The 15,078-nt window shown below is 41.4% G+C and overlaps 1 protein-coding gene across 1 annotated transcript; it reads left to right on the plus strand.

The window, feature by feature from the left end:
* The first annotated feature begins 11,118 nt into the window (after positions 1 to 11,118).
* LOC147886490 (uncharacterized) lies at positions 11,119 to 13,824 on the plus strand. Its single transcript, XM_087395411.1, has one exon. It carries the CDS (start codon positions 11,421 to 11,423, stop codon positions 13,074 to 13,076), a length of 1,656 nt encoding a protein of 551 aa, XP_087251537.1. The 5' UTR covers positions 11,119 to 11,420; the 3' UTR covers positions 13,077 to 13,824.
* Positions 13,825 to 15,078: the final 1,254 nt, after the last annotated feature.

A 15,078-nucleotide genomic window follows, 5' to 3' on the forward strand; every position in this document is an offset into this window, starting at 1 on the left:
TTGCAATTGTGGCTAGAACCATTTGGTAATTAGATTTAGTAATTAGATACTAGAAAACCTCTAAGAAATATTATCATTTGTGGCAATTAGGACATCTAGGTGACTAGAGGGGTGTGAATCTACATCAGCTTGATTGGTTGGAAATCATGGATAGGAATTGGATAGGGATTTGGTCCTATTTAATGAATGGTCACCCCCTTGTATGGTGTGGATCATTCCTAGCCTTCCATGTTATGAAGGCTGATAGTAGCTAATATGAACCTTGTGTGTTGGCTCCTATCTTGAGTGATCTTCTATCTTTCCTCACTCTTGTGAGCTTCTCTTTGTGCACTCTACTTCCTAACATGGTATTAGAGCATCAGTCTCCTCTCTCCTCTCAATTTAGTCATGCCATTTTCTATTAGAAGCCCTCCTACCCATCCTGTGTCAAGGGCCTTGGAGAAGACTTCACATCTAGTGGTTGCTTTGTAGTGCCAAGTGGGCTATGAATTAGAGGATGGTTTATTGCCATATTTTATGGGTAGAAGTATTTCAAGCAGGAGTTTGAAGATTTTTTGGTGGCTGGAAAGTTGTAAATTTTTGAAGAAGATGAGAAGGCTATTGTATGTTCATACCCATCTTCTTTGTTCTAGCACACCCATTAGCCTCAGTCTATTTTCAATGAGTTTGTCAGTCTAAAGTGTTGCTAGTTTTTTCAAAAGACCTTATTGTATTGTTTGATCTGTTTTGAAACCTTATCACTTGTCAGCCTTCTTCGATTAGCACTGCTTTAAAGCTAATCTTGTTGTTTTGTCCCATGTACTTTAATAGCAACTAGTTGCTGCCAATTTATTAAGGATCACTAAGAGGAGCTATCTCTATTCCTTTGAAGGCTCATAGTGTCCTTTGGTTCCATCAAGAGTTTGCCATTCGGTTTATCAGTGTTCCAAGATGCTGATGTTACTCTAAGATTCTCTTTAAAAGGCCATTTTCATGAGGTTATTACATCCTTTCATCGCTATTGTCTTCTAGAAGGTTCCAAGGGCAGCTATGTAATGGTTTCTCTACCAAGTGCCATTTTGTGTTGGCAGTTTTGCTACTGTCGTAACTTTGACGCTGATTTTTTGACCTTGGTCTTGAAAGCTCAGAAACTCTACTAAAATATATTGAGGTGGTTCTTCCATCTCTCCTCTCTTGTGAGCTTCATGCACTCTACTTCCTAACAACCACCGACCAATGTTCTCAATCATGGCAATATTGAGAAACTTCTCAACAAGCCAAAGTAGTGCAACAAAATAGTCGGGCAAGATTGCTACAGTCGAACGAGGCAACTCCTAGATATTGCTCAAGATAGCTTGATGTTTCAACTTATAGATTGTTCGCTAGTTATGCACCTTGGTATTTATCTATAGATCAAATTCATGCATAGCCTAGTTATAGAGTGATACTTCGGTGTGTAGATATTCTAGGGGAATGATGTGGGCTGGTGGCTAGTACAAAACTGGAGTAGGGTGGGCACTACTTGTATTTTTCAAAAAGGCCACATCCAAGCTCTATTGTTTGACCCAAAAATCCTCTCAATCAGGGAAAGCCCTCTAAATGTTCATGGGGGTAAACAGGGCCATTGGCAAAACTTCCTTGGTGGAGTGATTGGCTCGACAATAGGAAGATGGGGGTTAGGCACACCTACTGTGACAAGGATGTTGTAGGGGACTTTGGGCACTCTGGGCTTAATACCTGCTCGGACAAACTCGGTTCATCTTGTAGCAATAGGGCATCGCCTATTGATATGTTAGATGTAACTCCTACTTATGGAGTGCAATCCTGAGTTAGACCTACTGCTATAGTCCATTCAGGTGCCACGATCTTTGAGCCAATTGATTGGGCAGTTTGTGCCGGAGCCCAAGTGGTAGAGGGAGGTCCAAAGGTAGAGCACCTTGATTTGTTGGGTCATCCTCATCTAATTCATGTCTCCTTCTTGGCTACTTATCAGGGTGCTTGTCCACCACGGGAGGTTGCAACATCTTTTCAATTCATCTCAACAAGCAAAGCTGATCCTTATATTCATTATACTCTTGCTGAAGTCGGTCAACTCCCCCTTCTAGACGAATAGTCTCTAAGGTTGTTTGGTAAAGTTGTGTAGCTCTAGCTCATCTTCTAGCTTGGTGATCAAGTTTCATTGTTCTCTATTACTTTGCCTCAGCTGCAAGATTATTTGCTTGGCCTCACTAAGCACATCTTTGTTTTCTTGCAACCGAAGGCCCATTGCGGTGTATTCTGCCTCTTCTCCTGATTCCTTTGTGAAAGTAGTGAAGGACCCCCTTAGAGAGTCATAAACTACTTGCAGTCGAGTCTACATGGCTCGTTGCACTTGATATTAGACTAAAACTCCCATTTGACCATCATGAACAGAGGGGTCACACAAAATCAAACCATTTTGTACATAGTCCTTAAAGCATTGCTCCCCTCTGCACTGAGCTATCATTTGATTTCCAAAAATTGGTCCACGGTGACAGTGGAAGGAGCTATTTGCAATATTCATTGTTGTTGAGCAAGGGCATCACCATTGGTGGCTAGAAGGATAAGATTGCTTGAGATGATTCTTCCATTAAGAGGATAAGATTGCCTGATATGCAACAAATCGTGAGATGTGGTTATGGTGCAACCATGACTTTAGAGGCTCGACCAAGGTATCGATGTGGTGAGGAGGTTGAAAGCGAGGGTGGCCGTGATGCGAGGAGGATGGATCTGAAGAAGGAAGAGCATCTATGGTGGAGGTAGTAGTGACAAAAGGCTAGGCTGTGGAATCCTATCGTGAGGAATCAGAAGAGAGGGGAGATGCCATAGTCGAAAGGATGATCTCAAAATCTAATGGTGCACATGGAGTGCACATGGAGTGCACATACAGTGCGTATTTCCAACCACATGATCAAATATGGCATCCAATGGCTCATGAATAGAGGAAGTATCAAAATATTAATGCAAGGGCACAAATCACACCATTTCTCCATTGTAGGATCAAAATCTTGATCCAAGGGTACACAAATTCTTATTCCTCTCCATTGTAGGATCAAAACCTCAATCCAAGGGTGCATGAATTGTCCCATCCCCGAGCCGTTAGATCTAGAGAAGATCTAATGGTTTGGGATATAGCTTGTGTAGGCTGTTTCCAATCATTGCCATCATCGCCAATCCCATTAAATGATTAATGTACTCGTGGATGCCACATGTTTGGAAGTCAAGATAGATCACAATGGCCATTGGGTCATATTTGATCTAATGGAGCATATATGATCCAATGGCCAAGACAAGGATATTAAGTGTTTACTATTTGATTCAATTTACTTGGCATGGGATCAATTCTTTCCACCAATGAGAAGGAAGAAGATTTCCTCCATTTTAAAAATGCTCGAGTCTCTTGATTGGCATAGAGCCTAATTCACATGTAATTCCATGACATTTAAATCTTAAATCCAAGAGGCCTTTTTGATTCCAATTCTTCCCTTATGAAAACCATTGATAGATTTTGTCAAATGCATCCCATGCAAGTTTGTAATTTTGAATGTGCCTTCTTGCTAGACATCTGAAATGTAAAAAAGACCATCATATATGAGTTTCATATTTTCTAGATGAAGTACCCATTTTGAATTGTACATCATGACATAATCACATTTCCTAAATAATCAGAACTTGATATTCTTGGTTACCTAGGCTTGCCTCCATTTTTGAATTATATCCAAAATTAGAGAACTCTAAATTTTGTAAAGCTATAGTTGTAAAGGTTGTTCCATCTTGTGATTTAGTGTCTATCTGGGAGATAATTTCTATTGTACAGTAATGGTGAAACTTGTTACTATGAGCTCCATAAGTATTACAATGTCAAGACCATACACTATGAACTCTATGAGTAGCTCCAAGTCCATACACTAATCTAAATGTTGTCATTCTTGACATTGATGGTATTATGAAATCCCTTAATGTACAACGGAGCTTTTGGTCCTCAATTAATCCTATTTGAAACTATTTTTTCCACAAAATTTAGTAAATTTTATTAGAACTTTCTACATGCCCATTGGCAAGTGGATAATTTTTATGGACAATCATATGCATAGTTGTCAAAAATTTTATCATATTATTTCAGGAATGAACACCTTAGATTGTGAACAAAGCAGCCCACCTCATCAGTATAGGTAAGTTGGATACTCATGCATTGCAACATAGGGAAAAATACTACCCTTAGAGATCCTCAATATGCTAGTAGTAACTAATCCTATGAACAAACCACATCTCGACCATTTTGGTTAGATCAAAACAACCATCACAATATCACACATGACAATGTTTAAAATAAAGACATTCTCTTTGTGTTTTGTTAATATTGGTTAGTATGTGTGGTTTGCTGTGGTCTTCTAGTTGTGGCTCCGCATCGGACTAGTGCCATTGTCACACCCATCGGCTGTGTCCGTGGCCTGGCGAACATGGAAGATCCCCAAGCTTGATCTGAGTTTAGCGGAAGGGAAGCTCGAGGGAATTAGGAATTTGAGATGTAGGATGGGAAGCCATTCACTTGCCACTTCTGGGTGTTGTAGGCACTTGCTCTCACTGAGTAGCCTCCTCTTGTCCATCATTGCCTAAGAAAGAGTTCTCTAAAGCTCGAAATGCACATTAGTGCCATACCCTTAATGATAGCTAGGTTAGAAGTGGCAAGTACGACATTTAAAGAACATAAGATTTAGGACAATAACGACCCTAGGACACTTAGGGAAAATATGGCATGTAAGACAATTCGGGGTGTGTCTAACTGACTGGAACTAGGTTGAATGCTAAGGTTGAACAAAGAAAAATGCACAGGCAATGTAGACCAACGTATGGCGATTGTGAGGTGCATCTTGGCAATTTTAAGTGGATGAGGACTAGTGAATGTCACTTTCTCATATAGTCTATGCACAATATGCATATGTTCTTGTTTAATATCTTGGACTCTCTTCCTAGATATTTTGTTAAAGCCTTACAAGAATCTGCATCAATAGATTATGCTCTCCCCATGCAGACGTACCTCTTCCATGAGTACCTAGAGTATAACCAAATGATCAATTGTGTAGTGATCCTTTCAAAATCTAGCTTTCCCTTCAGTTTCCTTGCCCTGAAGTGTGCCCAATTATTGATTTCATTTTCAAGTATGTTATTTTCTTTTATGGAAGCATATGATTTTTACCATCAATAAAGACATAAATATGTTAAATAAAATCAACGATAGAATTTCAAGCACAAAATTTTGCTTCATTTCTAAAACTATCTTTACAGAAGGAGCAAAGAAAAATCGCAAATCATGGTGGAGAAACAAAATGTTCCCAAAGTACTTAAAGTCTACCCCAAGTGAGCGCTCATGGAAATTTTATTGTCTACCAAATAGCAATACTATAGTTGTGCCATGTATACCAATAGAACAATAGTGTCTTTATAGGTTTCCAAATGCTACTAGACCACTATAAAATGTGCTTCTTCATAAGATATTATAACCTTTCCATTGTGCAATTTGTAATGCTTTCACAAGGTATCTTCAAAATTGTGAGTTTTCAAGTGACATGTAGTTTTAAATATATATTTTCCCCTAAATCCATAGTTTTTCAAAAGATGGACCAAAAAATTTGCCAGTTCTTTTAGATTTTCAATGCATCCAAAGACACTAATGGGTTTCTTCATAGCATTGATGCTAACCATATTGGGATTGCTAAATGCATTGTGCACATGTACATGCATAGTGCTATGCATGAGGGTTGGTGCTTGCATCCAACATGGGTGACATGTGAGTGAATTGGAAAGCACGAACTAATGTGCTATGCATGAGGTTGATGCTTGCATCATCAAAGATAGGTGAGATGTGAGTGAATTGGAATATTCTTAGTGAAGACTAAATCAATGCAAGAAGCTACACAATTTGGAGCTAGAGAGGGTATGGTGAAAAGGTGACACGTGATGGTCCATTAAGTTAAGTGACAGGTAGTAGTGGACTAGTCATTCTTGTAGCCTAGAGTTTTATAGTGAAATTGTTGGAGAACTCTTTAACTACTCAAATTTTCACCCTCCTATGGGCTTCTTTTCTTATCTGTCCATACTATTGCTAAGTGTTGCTAGCAGGGAGGGCTTGTGATTAACACAAGAAACAATGCTGAAATTAGGGGAATCTTAAGTAAATCCTTATATTTGTGTAGCATCCCATTAGTATAGCTTATCACCTTATGCTATCAATGCAGGTAGCAATACATCAACCTACTAGATAGCCGTCAACAACTTGGCATTCCTAAACAAGGTACTATTATTCTATTGGCATACATGGAATCGTGTAGTACAATATTGCTACTATTTGGTGGATGAAGGTACACTAGCTAAAAGCACTACTACAAAGGTTCTTGATAGTAGAGTTGTTGATTGATATACATGGCAATGGTATAATACTTGTAGAGGTGGCATTGATATACTCCAACTTTGGCAAATATTGTCCTTGCTATATGATTCCAAACTATAATGTCAACTACTATCATAGCATGCATAGTAATAGTACATCAATAATATAGTAGCGTTATGGTAGTACTTGCATTGATTTACCTCTACTAACTAGAAATCCTTCTGCTACCATAGTAGCTACAAGGACTGAAGATGTGGTTTGGAAACCACATTGTATGCCAATCTTGCTTTACATTTGGAAAACGTCATGATTTTATTTTACATGCATTCACCTTTATACTGGAAATATTAACTTTTCATATAATCCTTTTGAACCATTGTGAGGAACCAACAATGACATTCATATTGGGTAGCAACTCAAAATGCTTGTGAGAATGATCTTGTACATCCCAACTTGACCGTATGTAAAAGGACACGATAAAACTTCACATTTGCTATACCATGCACTGGAAACCACATTGTATGTCAACCTTGCTTTGTATTTGGGCAATGCACATGATTTTAATTTACATGCACTCACCTATACAGTGGAAGGAAAAACTTTTCATGTCATCCTTTTGAACCATGAACATGAACCAATGCTAGCATTCATATTGGGGTAGCAACTCAAAATGGTAGCATTCATATTGGGGTAGCAACTCAAAATGTTAGCATTCATATTGGGGTAGTAACTCAAAATGTTGATGACAATGATCTTGGTACATTGCAACTTGACCCAATACCTTAACATTTGCTACACCATCTTTTAGAAAAACTAGTTATCAAGTTCAGCCCCAACATATGCATACAATGTATGAATGGGGTAGCAACTCAAAATGTTAGCATTCATATTGGGGTAGCAACTCAAAATGTTGATGACAATGATCTTGGTACATTGCAACTTGACCCAATACCTGAACATTTGCTACACCATCTTTTAGAAAAACTAGTTATCAAGTTCAACCCCAACATATGCATACAACGCTCATGGAGATACATGATCCCTTGTTTGGAAGATACCTTTAAAGAGTTTGGGAATCTCTTGCTCCGCTCCAATGATTAGTATTACCCCTTGAATGCACATTTTATTCAGGTTTTAGTAGAAGTCTACATACTTTTGTGATAGGAATGGAAGGATTTTACAATTAGAGCTCTAATAAATTACATAGTAGTTGCCAAAGGTAATACCAAATGTGGCATGTTCATGCTTGTCTACTCCACAGTTAGTAGGAAGAGGGGAAATCTATTTTACAGAGCAAGGGGGAGCATTACTTGATCTTATACAAACCTATAACAACTTTTTTCAAATAAACGAGCAAATAGTTGTTATCTTGAAAGTTGCTTATGTTACTTTAGACATCCACATGACTCTTCTTTTCTTTTTTTGGGAAAAATTCAAAACAAATTTCTTATGATTACATGGGTTTTGGATGCTTCGTGCTTTTCTAGACTATAAATTATCATTCTTGATCTTATGAGTTGTGCAATGAATATCATTTGTATCTTATTTTATTAAAATACGTATAGTTATTTGAGGTACTCTGCCATAGGGTTGTTGAGGTCAAAGAACAGTCAATCATAACTTACACTTTGGAAGCACCCCATTTGTATGTGAAGCTAATAATCATATAAAAAGTGCTCTTTTATAACTTCATGATCTTTTTGTTGTGAATCTTAAAATAAGTAAAGTGGGCATCTATTTCAAAACATGTAGTATTGTTATGACATATTGATTGATATATACAAGTAAAGGTTTATGTGGCCGGCCAAGTTGATAGGTATTAATCTTCAATATTCTTAGCTTGTTTATTTGCAAATTGTTACATCCTTTTGCATGCTTTTGTATGTTAGGCATTCACAAGATCGAAAAGACTTTGTTAGTAGATTTGTTGGTACGATATATGATAGGGAAAGAAAAAGGGACACTATGGATAACAAAGGTGAGCAATGGTTTTGTTCAAGGGGAATGGGAACCTAGTGGTGATGTGGTGGTTTGAAAATGAAAAGTTGCCATTTGAAGAGAATCATATGTGAGTATGAGGTGAACCAAGTGTAGTAGGAAAAAGATGATGCATGCCAGATAGATTGGAGTGGAAGGAAAGGCAATGGGACACCTTAACGGCAAAAGGAGGTGGTTATCACAAGGAACGTTCAAGGGGGGTTAGGGGGATTCTTGGTGGGGTACTCCTGAGAAATTTTGCTCAAAGTATCAAAAGTTGTGTAGTTGATGTTGTTGAGGTGAAATTGAAAGTAAATCTTTTATCATAAAGCAAACTTTTAGATCAGGAGTAATCATGTTGGGTGGTCAGCCCTATGGATGCGTGTGGATCAGTGGATGCTAACCCCATTGTGTGACATATGATCTAAGTTTTTGTCTCATAATCTCTATGTTGGGTCGAGATTGACAACATCCATCCAAACATGCTCCTCATTCTTGTGGATTGTCTCTCGCTTCAGAGTACTTTGGGCTAAATGCTTGGTGAAATCTTAGTAATCCTTATTAACCCACTTTGCATGATATTTTTGCCTCCTTACGGGGGAGCAAGAATTTGCCCCACCACTCTTGTAAAAAGTTGAGTGACATGAGACTTTTAAGCCTTCCCAACGATGATAACCAATGCTAGAAAAAAGCTTTAATTCAAGTGGTCTTTACAATGTAGTCAATTTTTTGAAAAGGGAAAAAAGTGTGTGAGTTCTCATGGATTTTAGTTGATGTATACACAATATACGATGTTTTTTCCCCCTAGCCTTGATGCTTAGGCATCGTGGGAATGAGCACTAAGTAGTGTGGCTCATAAATCGAGGGTGATGAACAAGGGGTGGGAGTGTGTGTGGTCGAAGGCAATGATGTTATGAGTGAAAAACCTATGGGGGAGGCATTTCCAAAATATAAAAATGGCGAGCTACGGCAACCACGAGCCCTTTTCATTATTTGAAAACGCCTTTCGTGGGATTTTCATGAACGTTGAGTTTCAGTAACCAGTTTCTGAGAGTGGCTTGAGGGTGATCTTCTGAATCTTTGCGGCCCATCTTTGAGGGTTTATGGCAACTCGATAGGCTTGGAATAGTGATGGGGACTCCTCGTGCGTGCAGACTTGAATTTTGGAAAAGAGATAGCTATGGATGGCAGCACTTGTTTTCAGCTGCCCTCTAACCTTGATGAGTTGGGAATGGGCGTTTGGGAAGGCGAAGTCAAGTCAATGCAAGAATCAGCAAGAGTGCACATGTGTGCATGGGCATGGAAGGCCAAGTCAAGTCAATGAAAGAAGTTAATAAGTGTAGTCCTATTTGGAGCTTCTGGTTAAATTTAGCTTGACAATTGTTGCAGTCGGGCAGGTGGTGGTGTGTACAACAATCGTTCGCGGCGTGCCACTGTTTTTGTGTGTTATCATTTGGTTCGTTGGAGCTTGTATAGTAGGCGCTTGGTGAACTTGTAATGGCCGTAAGAGTTGGTCCCCGTGGTTGGACCGGTCCCCTCCGTTTGATTGATGATTTTGATCTTGAGGTGAGACTCCATGCATTGGTTGATTAGCTTGTTGTGCAAATGTCGAACCCCAATGAATTGAAAAAAACAACTCAATCAAGGGAGTGCCTACGGGCACTACCAGGCAACCCTCCTCGCCCACTCCGTATCTTGTACTCCGTTTTTGGAGCTCTCTTCAAGGTATCTCTGCCTTTTGAGTGCCGAGTATGGCTTCTGTCTCACTTGTGACCTGCGTAGGATATGGTGTACACAACCGCGGTTGATTGTGGGGCCAACCAGTGCCATGACTTTAGGCGTCTGGAAAGTGCATGGGGACATGCTCTAAGGGGGCAGAGCTAACTAAGAGAAGGCCCTGCCCGCGCTTGGAACTCTAGCAGTGAGATGGTAAGCTAGCATTGTAGCACGCCCTCACGAAAGCTTTGTGATTCTAGCTCGGGAGTAACGAGGACCTGACAAAGGTGTTAGGCGGAGGGCGTGGGCATTGGGATGCTGGGCGAGAGCTGGCAAAATCCACAAAGCCAGGCGAGCGAAGTGGGTGCCAAGTGGCATTGCTAAAAGAAGAAACAGGAGAGCCAGAGACGGCGTCAAAAGGGCGAGGGGGCAAAGGCGACCGTTGACGGCGTCAAGTTAAGCGACAGCAGCAAATGCTGACATGCAACCAAAAAAACAATTGTGTTCACATGCATAGCATTTTATGTCGGGGGCTCCACGCGAATCTATTTGACCTTCTCAGCTACTGCTATATTTGATAAACTACAAGAGAAGAATTCAAAGGCCTCCACCTTCGTTTGCCTGTTCGTTGCCATCTACCACGCGCTTCCACCAATCCATATTTGCTTAATCCTCCCCAGCGCCATAGCCATTTCGCCTTAGCTTTGCTTTTCCTCTGTACTTGTGTGTCCCTTAGTGCGCCTTCTGCTGCCTCTCGGCGCTTTTCATTGCCTACAGTTGAGGGACGTGTTTGAGGGGATCGAGGGAGTGTGTGTGTGTGTGTGTGTGTGAGAGAGAGAGAGAGAGAGAGAGAGAGACAGAAATAGATTTCGCAAAAGAGTGTTGTGAAGAGGGAGAGCGAGAGAGTCGAGGGATTTCACAAAAGAGTGTGGTGTGAAGAGGGAGAGCGAGAGGGACTAGTGGTTCCTGATTTCTCAAAGGAGTGTTGTGAAGAGAGGGAGTCCGTTCCTGATTTCTCAAAGGAGTGTTGTGAAGAGAGGGAGTCCGTTCCTGATTTTCGCAAAGCAGTGTTGTGAAGAGAGGGAGAGCGAGAGGGAGAGAGCTGGTTTCGGAGTCGATCAGTTGCGCGCGGGAGAAGTGTCTCTGTGTGGTTTTCTGAGGCGAGCAGTTGCGCGAGAGAGAGACAGAGAGGGAGAGGGAGCAGTAGAACGTGCAAAACTTAAGTCAAATTCGCTTCTTTTGCCTGTCGAATCCACCCTTTCCGATCGAAGCTCCTGCAAAACTTTCGATTTCCGTTGCCTAACGGCTATCTCCTCATCCCACACGGGAAAATAGCTTGAAAATGGGTTGCACGTCTTCTAAGATCTCCCGCAAGCGCGCGGCGAGAGAAAGCTGGTACGCGCCTTTGTCTCGCAGCACGTCTGCTCCCATCCACTATCCTGCTGAGAGCGAGGGCGACAGCTGCCATGTCGTCTCCTTGACATCGAGCTCGTATGGCATACTTAAGATGGAAAGGCCCGGCGATCAAGCGGACGCTGGCAGCTTTGTGCGCATGGCGAGGAGTCGATTATTACTTGCAGAAGAGGAAGACGAATTTGTTTTCTCGCAAGCGTCGGATGTGAAGCATGCGGTCGCAAATTTGAAGCTGAAGACGGTGAAAGAAGAGAACGACGAAAGGCAGATGATGCAAGAGGAAGACGGGGATTTGGAGACGATCAATACGTGGGAGCTCATGGAAGGTCTGGACGATGGCGGTAGAACTCCATCTCCCTTGCGAGCATACGGAAAGTCTGTGTCTTTCAGCAGGGTGCAGGAGCTCGACTCGTGCTTCTCTGAAATGGGGTCTCCGATATGGCGCAAATACTTCGCGCAGGAAGAGTTGGAGAAGGGGAAACGACACGGCGATTCTCCGATTACCCCCCCTCGGCGATCATCTCTCAGCTCGCCTCTCGTCAGGTCCTCCCCTAACAGCTCTTTCAAGGAAGCTGAAGCTGCAAATGCTACATACATTTCTCCGATTGAGCCCCTCGACGGCTTGAACTCGCTTCGTAGCCCTTCAAAGTCCCCTTCTGGCCTAACTTCTCCTTTCAAGAACGATGTTTCTGCTCATCGAACGAGCCTGAGCCTTGATGGAGACTCAGCGCTCCAGTACTACGCGGGTTTGGGTTTTCATGGAGCCTCACGTGGCTGTGACTCGAAGAGCCCTCTGAGGAGCCCCGATTTGAACGGGTCGGGCAGTCCTCTGTTCGATCCAACACTCATGGCTACATTCGAGCAAGCTTTGACGGCCATAACGGCTACTGAAGACGACTGGCTGCTGCTGAATGTGGACGGAAGCACAACGAACTCTTCATCGTCAGAGAACAGCACGATGGGATGCTCGGATACGAGCTCAGATGCGGAGAGCACACAGCTGCAGAGGTTGGGAAGCATGGAAGGCAAGATAGAGAGTCTGAGGAAGATGAAGATATCTCCCTCGAAGGTATTACCAGTGGACATGGAGGAGGAGGAAGTACTGGGGAGCTTTGAACAGAGATGCCCACCGAGGGGGGAGGGCAAGGTGGTGTTGTATTTCACGAGCTTGAGGGGAGTGAGGAAAACATACGAGGAATGCTGTCATCTAAGGCTGATTCTGCAAGGTCTGGGGGTGCATGTAGATGAGAGAGATGTGTGGATGCATTCCAAGTTCAGGGAGGAGCTCATAGAGGTGTTGGGCAGCAAGAGGCTACCTGTGCCAAGGCTGTTCATCAAAGGAAGATACATTGGGGGAGCAGAGGAGGTGAAACAGCTTCATGAGGATGGCATTCTTGCCAGGCTGATTGAAGGATTGCCTACTGATTTGCTCAGAAGGATCTGTGATGGTTGTGGGGATGCTCGGTTTGTGCCTTGTTTAACATGCAGGGGCAGCTGCAAGGTTCTTGATGAATATGATGAAGCAGCCCGCTGCCCGCATTGCAACGAGAACGGCCTTATCATGTGCCCCATTTGCAGCAACTGACATTCCTGTAATTGCGCAGAAAAGCCGGAAGTTTCACACCAAGGAGGAGAGATCAGACACAGGAGAAAGAAGAAGGTGATGAAGAAGATGAGGCAAGAAAAATAAGACAAAGAAGAGACCAACAGAGGGCAACAACAGGAGAAAGAAATAGAGATGCTGATGTTGATGCTGATGATGATGATAAACAGAGAACAAGCACAGCAGTCAAAGCAACAGACAATACCATCAGCAATCCTTGTCCATAGCAATATGGAGAAGATCATGAGGAGACATAACCATGATCCTGCTCCTTAGTCCCCTTGAAGCTGTTCACATCAGTGGCTTTTGGACCTAGCTCCAAATTTTGTAATCATGGTCTGTGCGATCTGCATTGCAACAGAGCACTTAAGAGACCTCATTTTTTGACATCTTTGCTTGAGTGTCTGTAATTAACTTGATTCAGGGCCAGAACATATCAGGATCAGCTGGCTGCTAGTCGTGCCTCTTGACACACCATAGCTGCATCTTCTGGATGCAGACTTCCGTTTATGTACGGCAATGCTGTATATTTCAACCTTGGAAAAGAGTAAGGTATGATGTTGGTGGTCTGCTGCAAGCTGAGAGCCAGAGAGTTCTCTCTCGAAGTACACTTTAAAGTCCTGCAGCTTATAAATATGTACAAGCCACTGGTTTTTCTTTTCTCAAATTGACCCTCTCATGCAATGTTCTTATTTATTATGATGAATGGTCATGCACATCACGTCTGAGAGAAAAAGTGCAGAGATTTTCAAGACCAGAAAGCAGTCTTTTCTTTTAATCTCTCCCTTATAGGCCAACCTATAGTCCCAGAAGCTGATGCATGCATGCTGGATCTTGTGTTTTTTGATACTATCATAGGTATATGTATGTCCACTTACACTTCAAAAACATTTATCGACACAAATCCAAGAATTTGCCCAAGCTTTTCCACATACACAAGCAATGGTTTTACAAATTTCTTGGTATAAGTTTGTATCAAAATCTACAGGTGAAGGCCAGCACCAAAGGAGAAGGCTACTAAAAGAAGAAAGAAGTATTGCAATGTCAACACATTGTAATGCACATGGAAATTTTGTAAATGACTTATGTTGCAAAAACATCTACACAAATCCAAGCACTTGCCCCAAGTTCTCTCTAAAAACAAAACAAAATATCTGAGTCCTATGATAATTACCTGCAACTTTGACCTTATGATAGTCCTAACAATGTAACCACCCTTATCAAATATAATATTCTCCTCCCTTGAGAATGTCCTTCATGTATATTCTCCTAGATGGTAGCCTTTGATTGCAATTTAGTTTCAACATGCATTCATGGGTACAATTACATGTTTAAATGCATATGCTTTTAAGTTTACAGGCTACTTGGAATTCCCTTTCAATATATATATAATATCTATCTTACTCATGTTTAGCCAAGCACACCAATTTTCCAAATCACTCATTAAGCCCTCTTGAAGAAGGGTGATGCTAGTGGAAATCGATTGACAAATGATGTTAGTGCAAGACTACCACCACATTTGAGTGAGATTCAAGAATTACATGAGCAATAACTACTACATCTTCTTGTGAAAAGGAAAAATTTATGGAATTTGGTAGAAGAATGTATGTAGATGTAGCATCACTCACATGGTTTTTTGGAAGAGTGGTACTGATATGACATATTATTTTGTAAAGTTGAGATAACAAGAGAAGGATCCATTAAAAGTCAAAAGACTAGACCATTTCTTCTAAAGACATGACACATCTTCCGCTAAGTCAAGAGAAAGCTCTTCAATATTTATTGGTTTTTCAAATGACAAAAAAAATCAATCCCTATGTTGAAAATGCAATGGTTTCTCCCTATTCTTCTACTTGCAACTAAAGCATAAGCCCATTTAGAACTAATGATAATAATGATGGGATTTTTAAGCCTTCATCATCTCTGGTGACAATGCATCATCTCTGGTGACAATGCCCCATCGCTTTGAGAGGACACTAATCAT

Source organism: Dipteris shenzhenensis, chromosome 24 (assembly GCF_047967505.1).
Source record: "Dipteris shenzhenensis isolate YYH24624 ecotype China chromosome 24, Dip_SZ_1.0, whole genome shotgun sequence".
In the NCBI taxonomy this organism is placed as follows: Eukaryota; Viridiplantae; Streptophyta; class Polypodiopsida; order Gleicheniales; family Dipteridaceae; genus Dipteris; species Dipteris shenzhenensis.

Excerpts from the sequence above, each read along its gene's own strand:
- LOC147886490 (XM_087395411.1), top strand. The coding sequence starts at position 11,421 with ATGGGTTGCACGTCTTCTAAGATCTCCCGCAAGCGCGCGGCGAGAGAA.